General features: G+C 40.7%; 1 protein-coding gene across 1 annotated transcript in view; it reads left to right on the top strand.

The window, feature by feature from the left end:
- The first annotated feature begins 1,040 nt into the window (after positions 1 to 1,040).
- Positions 1,041 to 11,191, top strand: part of LOC139130282 (protein capicua homolog) — a 55,725-nt gene continuing 45,574 nt past the window's right edge. The window contains 1 exon segment of the mRNA XM_070696035.1: positions 1,041 to 1,767. Within this exon segment, the coding sequence (XP_070552136.1) occupies positions 1,041 to 1,767 (727 nt within the window).

Genomic DNA, 11,191 nt, shown 5'->3' with positions numbered 1-11,191 from the left:
AATACGTACGCATACGTGTATTTCACTATCTCGTATCTATCATGACGTCTCAAGAACCATTATTAATGGTAAGGGGGGAATTGTGTGTGAAACTGGAGGTAGGGGTTGCCAACAGTTTAGTAAAAATCGTTTGTCGCGGAATGAAGGAAAATGGGAGTATCACGCGATCTGCAGTTGTGTGGGGAATTTCATTCATTGTCACGCGGCCGCTCCAGCGCTGACTCTGCAATACGCAGGGCGCCTAATTTATTTTTGTTGCGATTTGTATTTTTTTTCAGGACAAAGGAAACCATGAATCGCAAACTCGAGAAGTCCCGACGAAGTAAGAAATCGCCGCCGTACAGCGGCAAGGACGATTCCCCGACGCCGGCCAGCTCGGGTCGCCCAAAAGCCAAGCGCCGACCAGCTGACAACGTCAACAGTGACGATGACAGCGCGGCGGAAGAGGCGAGTGGGGCGACCAGGAAGGGGCGGGCGTCACAGAAAATGTCGCCTAAGCACGGCGACTTTGTCGATCGACCCGTCGGCTCGCCAGGACTGAGTAAAAAATCCGCGAAACAGCGTCCGATCCCACGGAAAAAGAAACAGAACGCCGAGGAGACGGACTCAGATCCGGAAAGCATGGCGGCTCAGAACAGCACCCACAGTGTCAGTGGCAGTTCAGTAAGTGTCACCTCAAGTGTCGAGGGGGGATTTGACAAAACGCCCCTCACCCAGGGGAGTGTAAAGACACATAAAAGGAGAAACTCTATCGGTGAAACGAGTGGTTCCCCAAACACCAAGAAAATGAATGTGGATTTTAAGACATACAAGGGGCACAAGGTGCTCGCAAAACGAGACGGGTCGTTCCAGCCAGGCGTTATCAAGCAACACAAGAAAACAAAGATTTAGGGATTCTGTTCTCAGGGGATAGAAACTTGTCCTATTTCAATGACGTGTTGACAACTCACAGTGTGGACATCATCAGTGATACTGTACCTCAACCTGGCAGTGTTGCCGTGGGAACTCGTGTTTGTGCCAAGATCAGCCAAGATGAAAATATGTTCTGTGAGGGTGGTGTGACTGACATCAGTTCTAGACCTCTGTCATACCACGTTGCCCTTGACAATGATAAGAACGAGGCTTGCTCTGGGGAGGAGGGAGAGTCTGTGTGGGTCTCTCGGTCAGATTTACGACTGCTGCGCGCCCCGTGGGAGGCAGAGAATGCACCGCAGGCGCAGCCGGTTCGCCAGCTGAAGTACGAGTCTGAAAAGAGAGACGAGTTGTCTGCTGAGAGCGGAGAATCGGACGATGAACTGATGAAGAAAGAATACATCAGTTTTGAATCGGAAGGCAGCACAGCTACCAACTCTCCCCACCACATGTCAGGCTCTCCTTTTAAGAGGGGACGCGTAAAGGAACGGAGACAGCCAACAAAGCGACGCGAGACGAACAGCCGAGGCAGCACAGTCTCCTCAGAGAGGAGCAGCAGCACGGTTTCCCCGGCGACGACACCGCAACCGAAGTACAAGAAGGGCGATGTCGTGTGCGCACCAAACGGGATTCGGAAGAAGTTCAACGGCAAGCAGTGGCGAAGACTCTGCTCGAAGGACGGCTGCACGAAAGAGTCGCAGCGACGGGGTTACTGCTCGCGCCACCTCTCCCTGCAAGGCAAGCGCATCAACGATCCGGGTGGCATCCCAGGGAGGAGGAAGGGACTCCTGAAAGATCAAGAACTTGAGTGGGAGGACACAGGAACATCACAGAGCGACTCCAGCATCAGAACAGGTCAGTTTACCATTGAATAGGTGTTTCCTGTCAACTTTTTGGGGTCATCAGTTTTGGTTTAACATATTCTTTGTGTAGTTGTACACACCGGTGATGTGTCACCATACAGCCATGCATGCTGTACGCAATACCCATATTGCAAGTCAATACAGCTACCCAACCTTGAGTTCCTATGATTGTAACATTCCCAGGATGCCATGGGAGCCCCCCTCCCCACAGTGTGACCACTGACACATGTTACATCAGGCGTTTGTACCATCATCATGTACGCCAATCTAACCAAGACTACAGTATTACAGTACACATGCTACCATTGCTGAGCTTTGCATATTAATATTGTATCACCATGCACTCCGGTGTTGGATAAAATGTTTCCCATGCAGCAGTGTTCTCCATAGTGAGGCAAATCAGAGAGGTGATGACTTTACATGAAAAAAAAAATAATTTGCATAAATTTGCTTGTTGTGAAAATTGATTCGTTTGTATTTTTCTTAACATATGAAATTTAGCATGCTTCAAAAGCAGAGGGGTGGCCCGGCCCTCAAATCCCCTTGAGGAAGAACCGCGTGCAGTAAGAGTAATACCATGTTGTGCTCAATGCACAAATCTAACCAGCATGAAATATACCTGTGTGTCCATGTGGATATGACATCGTCCAGGTGTACACACATCTACAGATGTACTGCCACAGGTACGGTATACACACAGTGCAAATTTGCATGCATAGATGCAGGAGTTCCTCAGAGTTTCGTTGTACTCATTCATCAAATAAACCACGATCAATGAACTCAGGATATGTTAGTGCATATGCTTTTGAAAGTGCATGTCTGTGCCACATAGAAACTGTGCATAATGCGCAGTCGCGAAGTCGAAGAATTTCGGAAATGATACATGGCGGCGGAAATAATGCAGTAGCTTGCACACTGAACAGAGCATTGCATAAAATGTATGAAATGTGCGCAGCCAACAAAAATTCAAAATGCACCCTCATACCCTGCAGTATAGTATAAGTTCAGCGGAGGAACGTGTTGTGTGAGGTCAGTGGCAGCACATCATGGTTTAGGGAAACTCACCGATGAATTGCATGGCACTGAACACTGCAAATACTGTAACAGTAATGTTTACCCAGCCCACACATCATTGATTTTTTTTACCTATCAATGAGGAACCATGCCTAATACCACTATTGTACTGCCGTACCCCTATTCCACGTATTGTGATACACTTAATTTGTGATGAAATTACATATCAGTTAGCTGGACTCGATCATTTGAAAATAATCATGCGATCTGCGCATAGACTATATTATTTGAAGCCTTTTGACATTTCATGGATGCATTCTCCAGGGTTCTACCAAGTCCTGTGGCTCTTGCCATTCTGAAATGTGTTATCTTTATTTTGTGAGTTGCCTTCCCCTTTTTTTAACGGCGATGGAGGCATTATTTGTTTGACTAGCAATTACATGGAAACACTGGCAGCTGGTAACACCCTGCTTGTTGAAGAGCGCTCTGAAGGGAATTCAATACCTATTTCATGCCAGCCACTTGGTCTCATCCCATTGGTCACAATAGTATGGGCTGTACTAATTGTGCAGTTGAAGGGGAGGTGAGGGGGCATTGAAAACAGGGCAGGCTATTTCGGGCGCATTGCGTCTCAGATGTGAAAATAAACCAGGTTACCAACCGTTCATTGCTAGTTTCTCACTCATTAACCATATATTTATTCAATAAATTATTGATTTCATTGTGGTCGGAAAGGCTTGTATCTCTTCCAGGGCAATATATTTCCATGCATTTTTGTGACTGGTTTCCTTTGCTATGGCCAGCTCTCTTCCCAGTGATGATATCGGGAATATTGCATTCAGGGGACAATTTGTTCCGTATTCCCCGTCAACTCCATTGTTGCTGACTGCATTTCATTTTATGCATTTAATAACGGACTGAATGGATGAAATATTTAAGATGAAATGAAATCTCATCGTAATTGTGATTGATTTTGATGTTATTTGCATAAATTATCAGAAAATATCATTGTAATATTGGCTTCAGTTTGCTGAAATGCAAAGATATATAGATATATTGAAGGTCACAGTCAGTGATCTTGAACATGTTTGTTGTTTGTAAGAGAGAGGGATTTGTGCCTGCTGTGATAAGGTAGGGCCTTTCTCACACAACAGAGTGCCAGCTGACAAGTGACTGGCTTTGTTGACATAGCTCACAGTAATAATGGCCTGGAGTACGGAGTACAGGGGTCAATGCAGTTCTGGCTCATTTTAATATGATAATGAGGCAACATCCTTATATGGAAGTCATTTTAATATCGATGTGTAGTGTTTCTCTTTGAGATATCAGTCGGCCAGCCAGCGGACAGTTGCTGCATACATTATGTTGTCAGTCACCGCGGTGACTTGTGAGTGAAATGTGGCCAAGTGCATTGCTGGGTAGGGGTGTGTGGAGTATCCCGAGCCCTGGTGTGAATGAACAATGGATGCAAAAAAAGCATTGCGTGAGTGTTGAATCAGATAACAAGGTGAATGAATAATGTGTGTACAATTATGGAAATACCAGAAAAAAAAAATATTGAGTAATTGATTAATCAACTTCCATTGTTTTTGAAGTGAGATTGATTCATGCAATGTTTTTATGAATAATTGACAAGACAAGAAAACACACTGCATATGGACGGTAAAATGAGTTGAAGATTATAATTTGTACGCTGGAAGTAATGAATGGGAGAATATGATGCAGGGTGCGGACACAGTGTGTGTAGGTGACCTTTGGGAATGTTCCCCTTTGTGATGTTTGTCAGCGTGTGACTCATGACTTGTAGAAACCCATGATCGTCATTTATGTAATACCTTTCCATGTAATACGTTTCCAGGTAATTTCAAGTACAGCTGATTGTGTGTTCTGACTGCTGGCTGGAATTTGAAATTCACACTTTAGAGTTTTACCTAGCAAAATATGTTTTACCGCCTGAAAAAAAAAAAAAATAAAAAAAAATAAATAAATAAATATATAAAATATATATATATATATATATATATATATATATATATATATATATATATGTGTGTGTGTGTGTGTGTGTGTGTGTGTATATATACAAGTGCATAATATGCATTCATATCTAATGGACATCAATCCATACATACACACACACACACATACACACACATACTAACATGCATACACAAGCATCATTCGTAGACCGGATTTTGTCATATTATTATGCTTGACATTGGAGTACAGTGCAGTAAAAGTTTATGTGAATTATTTGAATGTCTATAGTAGGTTTCTGTCGAGCTAGATTGGAGTGGGCTTATGTCTTGAATGGTTCAATCATTGCACTGATGAAAGAAATCCGTGTGTGGTGAAATTGTTTTAAGGAATTTTTTTTGTGTGCCCTGGTCAGGGGATCAGCACGATTTACATTTGAAAAGAAGAGTTATGTTGTCTGGAAGCTTTTAATGGTCAGGTATTGGTTGACCTTTGAATTTATGCATTAAGGCAGGCACCCTCATGGCAGAACAGTTGTTTCTTTATTTTTCCACATATTGACAGATTTGTAAGTGTCTGGCTATTTTTGTTTCCTTTTTTTGTTTGGCTTGTTAAATGGTGGACAGGGGATCAGTGCAGGGTTTGTCAAGGGACAGGGTGCTTAGCGTGATTGATTGACTCGGAGTAAAGTTACGTTCACATCATCGTCGCGGCAACATTTTAATAAATCATGCATTGAAGTTGGGCTGTACCTGTAGATTTTTTACTGCATTACAGAAATGCTGTCTGATGTAGCTCTGTCTGTCTGTCCTGGCTCCAAGTCCATGTCGTTGGGTCCGTATAGGTGGGCGGTGTCAGGAGTGAGTAGAGAAATAAAGTGAAATGCTCTGAATGGAAAATACATGAGAGACTCATATTTGGATCTGCTGAACACAGCCAGTGTGACGATGCAGTGCAAAGAATACATGCCATGGTAGGGAGTCGGAAGTGAACCTGAACTTCTGGTGCCATTTGGTTTTTGACCTTCATTAATCTAACATTTGATATGTTTTTCATGCAAATTTGGTCTGTCTGGTAAAAATTCTTATTCTACATGTAGCTACATGTATGCTTCCAAATCATACTGAAGTGCCTAGAGTGTTCAACATCCCTCTCACTGCGTCCATGTATGCAGAGCCGTGTGATGTTGTGTATAGCTGATTACTAATTTCAGTCCAGTCCAAATTCATTTGTCAATAACTCACTTTTTCTCCAAAGTAAAAGCGTGGAAGTACATGCACTGCAATCTGACAGCAAGATTATACATGTGCATGATTTGAACTTCCCCAAAACACTACTGACTAGTGCACATGTAATTGCTGAAATATGTCGTAGGAAGTTGAAACTGCTGGCAGGTTTTTGAACAACCAAACATTTCAAAAGTGAACAGTGATTGAGTGTCATGCATTTACATAGTTTATTTGGCATACCTACCAGTGTGAGTTTGCACATGACAATCAAAACAGAATGAACCCCCCCCCCAAGGCATTGAGCTTTGTTTACTATTCAGACAATTTTAATAGTTATGCATAGCTCTACAGTGCAGAAACTCATTTGATATGTCAACAGTGCATACAGACAGTATGTAAATTGTTGCAGCCAGCCTGTAACTGCAATGCTAAATGTGTTCATATTAAAAGTTGATAACATCCTGCCACCCGTGTAATGTGTTGTTTATTACCCCTTTCACCACAATGGTTTGGCCCAAACCCATTGTCATCGATAGGGAGTGTGGGTCTGTTAAGGGGGTGGGGTGGGGGAGATTGGTGATGAACAGATTAAAAAGCCAAATATCCTGCCAAGTTCATATTTTCACCATCAGGTGACGTCAAGTTGGTTACAACCAGTGAGGCATAGTAAAGACCAATATGTTGCATTTTAACAAAGACAGGAACATTTGAAGGCTGTTGAATACCCAGTGTATATAGCATTTTCGTTTCACTAACCGACAAAACCAGCTTCAACTTACCATGGCCAAGTGGTGAATTTCAGAAAGTATGTACAGATTTGGCTCACATACCATTCTTGGCATGTTGGAAAGTATTACAATGTGGCTGGGCTGTAGATAATGCTAGATGTATGCAGTTACCTTGTTGCCATGGTAATCTCTCTTCAATAGTTCCATTCCAGTGCAGTGCAGGGAGATTTCATCATTTAGCGAGGGCAAGATTGTTCATAATTATGAGCATCACGCTGATCGTGGTTGTTTACTTGCAACCATATATGGAATTGCATTTGTGCAAGATTTGCTGATGCCGGCAGAAAAGTTTTGTACGGTTTTGAAACTGTGTTTGTTACTTCTGCCTTGTGTGGCAAGATCACTGGACACCTGAAACCCTCTCACCACTGTGGTTTGAACCAATCCTATTGATTTACTATGGTAAAGTTGGACCTCTAGAGAGGAAAATGGGGGTGGAACCCTTTCACTGAAAGGGTTAATGGCAACATTGAATGAAGAACCCCTCCCATCATTTCTGTGCTTCAAATTCCTGTCCTGCATAAAATTCAGGACAAATATTTATTCTGTATATTAATTAAGGACAGAATTGTGGCGTCGTGACAACGCCGCCCCATTGTTACAGGATGGTTGGCAAATTTTCAGAAATTAATGCTTTGGACTCAGAGCTGCACGATTGTAATTGGTTAATTGCAGCTTTGAATGTACGTGCATCAACCATAGTCTCTAGGAAGAGAGAGTCTATGCCAAAACACTGTGTCATTGCAACCAAAATCTTTGTGTGTGTGTGTAATTCTCATGTCAACAGTTTTGGGTATTGTCCCTGTATGTGTGCCGCACCCAACGGTGTGGTGTCCTTTGGCATTTGTTTGTCACTTGCATGTACTGATGACTGGCTGTTTCTGAACAAATATTGAAAAGATTGTATGAGTGACTGTAACTTGTTTCATTTAAACTATTGAAGGTACAGTGCGTTATCCATTATCCAAAATCTCATAAGTACATAATAAAAATTATTTCATATCTCCATATGACATATAAATTTGCATAACTGCAAGGCAGGTTGTTCAAATATGTTTTATTCAAATATATATATATGAGGGAAATATCTGGCATAAACATGACTTGGCAACCATCAAAATTGAATTCTGGGCTAGGTGTGGACTGTGTTTGGCCCATGGGAGAAATACGAACACCTCCAGTTGCAAACATATTGAAGAAATTGAATAAAGAAATTGCAGAGTTTTTTGTTCAACCTTGAAGACAGAACTAGGTTGACTAAGGGTTCTGCTTCACTGAAACATCTCTCACACTTCCAGAGACGGTTTCTATGGCGATGGGTCGTGTGGAGATGTGATTGAGATTGAGAATGTTTTGAGGCAGTGGGTGAGTGGTAACATGTCCTGGTTTAAAACAAATCCTTGACTCAACGTTAGTCGAATTCTGTACTTACAAATTGCAAGGCCCACAACTGTAACTTTGAAATCATTTTTTTCACAATTTTAGTTTTGTATGTCAACTACAAGTTTTCTTCCATTCTGAAATCATGTAGACACACTTAACCTTTTGAGTGCTGTATTTTTCCCACCCAAATTTTAGTGCAACATTTTACCAATTTTCATGAACTTTTTTGTAATTTTTCAGATAATTTTGGAGCAAATGAACACAACATTTTATTGGCTAGAGTTTTTTATCAAAATTTTGGCAAAAATCTGACAAAAATGTTGTAAGGGCAACAAAAATGGACTTTGGCACTCAAAGGGTTAACACAGTGTCCCTATTCAATTCAAGTTTAATTATATTATTGTGTACATTTTAATTTTAATCTGGGCTAAATTTCATGCATCAACAATAACAAAACCGTCTACACATTTATAAGCTTAGTTGACAAGCTGAATACTGTGTATCTCAAATGCCTTTGGGAGTAGAACAAGGAAAAGTAGTTGACATAAAACAAAAATTATGAAAATATTTTTAGAAGTTAATAATTTCCTATAACTTTTTTGTACATTTGCAATATAAGATTTTTACTACACTCAAAAACTGTCGTTTTTTGTGTGAAAAAGAAATTTTATCCAGAAATATCTCCTGCAACTAGGTTGAAAGAAAATGAGTGACATTTATGATACAGTCCTTATACCTCCCCCGCAACACTCTGTGATAAATTTTTCATCTCTGAAATTTTTCCTAACAAGGCTGCAGGAGCCTGGCAACTGACAGGGCCAACAGTTGAAGTATACCTTCCTTCCGGGCAAATGTAGGCTGTGGATTCGTCTTACATGTATGCTGGGGAGCTTTTTATTTTCATGTCAATGAACTATTTCATGCAAAGTTGAACTCATCTGGCAAAATGTGTGTTCGGCTCCACGCATATATTATGTTAATTGCTTGCTAGGTCATTTGCCTATGGGGATGTGTGGGGGTGTGGTTGATATGTTCAAATGTGAAAGTTCATAATTCTTTTGCATCAATTTTTTTTTGTGAAGGTGGATGGGTACCTCTGTAGTTGAAAGAAAGGCAATTCTCAGACAGTGCAGGGGATACATGAAATTCTTTTGTATTTACTGTTTGTAAACCCATGGATGGACGCACACTATGGGTAGCGTACATAATTTATGAATTGTTGGTGTAACGGTACAGTTAAGAAGAAAATCTACCATCGATGTTGCCAAATCCATCCACACGCTGACTGCATACTAACACTTTTTTTATCGATCGATTTGATGCGTCAGAATGCTCATTTGAGCCTCATAACTGTCAAGGTCATTTGCCTTGTGGCCGTTTTCCTGTTCTTGGAATTTTGGGGTTCTGACAAACACCGGAACAAGAGGAAAAATACTGGAGGAACAGAATTAATTATGGATGTAGCAGTGCAACTTCTCTTGCCAGGTTCTGTTGCCTGCTTGTTGCGAAATTTGTTTGTTTGGTTAATTTTCGAAAGCCACCCATCTTTGTGAAATTCTATGAATGTGAAAGAGTGCTATATGTGTAGGTTGAATACGATACACTTCTCCTTGTGTAAGCAGGTGAAATACACCGAGCAGAAGTTATCATGGAATCTTTGAATCAACTGTTTGTGGGAGTCTTCCTCTCATTGAAAAGTGGACGCATGGGAATTTTTAATGGCGCAAATTTGATCTTTTTTCGTGAAGAAAATTCTCTATAGAGAATCTCTGCATAATAATAAACATATCAGAAACAAAAAAAAACACTGACTCTCTTTGAACTAGGATATTATATAGTCGTGACTTTGTCAGTGGTCTTCTGTGTCCCATGACCTTTTCAGCAGAATTGTTTTCAGTTTATATGTCACATATTACTCTCGACAAACAGTTGCATTCCACAGCAGTGAATGTGAGAGCAACCTATGAACACATATTGCTCAGTTTTCGCAGAAACACTCGCAGAGCCTGCCAGCTCTGACAAAAAGTCAACCGGATGGTTGATGTCATGACCTGTGTGTGAACAATACTGTGATACCTGTGTCCCTTTGTACTTGTCCCCTAGTTACTGAGTATTCTTTTAACCTATTGAATGCTTTATTTTTTCAACATTTTACCAATGTTTATGAACTTTCTTTAATTTTTCTGATAATTTTGGACCAAATGTACACAATATTTCATCAGCCACAGTTTTTTATCAAAATTTTGGCAAAAATCTAACAAAAATTGACTGAGCTATATTTTATGAGGGTGACAAAAATTGACTTTGGTGCTCAAAGGGTTAAAACAAATGGTGTAAAGGTTGAGTCGGCCAGTTTCTTTGTTGTCAGTTTGTTCATAGATTGTGTGAATGGTATCGCTGATATCCAGATTGTGTGATACATGTTGTGGTAGGTTTGTTTTTGAAGGACGTAGCATTTTTCGCATAAACCTGGTTTCTTGAAATTTTGCTCGCCATGGTCCCTGTGAAGAGACAATGACATTTTGCATTGAAAAGATTTAATCCTTTGAGTGCTGTTTTAGTGCAACATTTACCGCTGGTTTAGTGCAACATTTTACCAAGTTTTGTGAATCTTTCTGCAATAATTTTGATTATTTGGACCAAGTTGACATCACATTTCATAACCAGCAGATTTTTATCAAAATTTTGACAAAAATCAGAAAAAAAATTGTGACTGGGTTATATTTTATAAAAGCAATAAAATTGACTTTGGTGCTCAAATGGGTTAAAGATGGATAGTATAGAGGCAGTGACATGTATAGTTTTCTTAGAAACGGGAGAAGAAAACCTTTGAATTGGCATTGCTTTTCTCCATTCCGATTTCATTCCCTGCCTTATATGGCCTCACATAGACATCAGTTTTAAAGTAATGGAATATGTTTCCAGGAAAGTCAGTCAGACTTAATGTGTGTGTGTGTGTGTGTGTGTGTGTGTGTGTGTGGCTCTGTTCTGTGGCAAAGAAATACCGTAGTGTTGAATTCGGAAT

Source organism: Ptychodera flava, chromosome 3 (assembly GCF_041260155.1).
Source record: "Ptychodera flava strain L36383 chromosome 3, AS_Pfla_20210202, whole genome shotgun sequence".
NCBI lineage: Eukaryota > Metazoa > Hemichordata > Enteropneusta > Ptychoderidae > Ptychodera > Ptychodera flava.
Note: the sequence above shows the minus strand (reverse complement) of the source record. Positions and strands in the feature narration are given on the sequence as shown.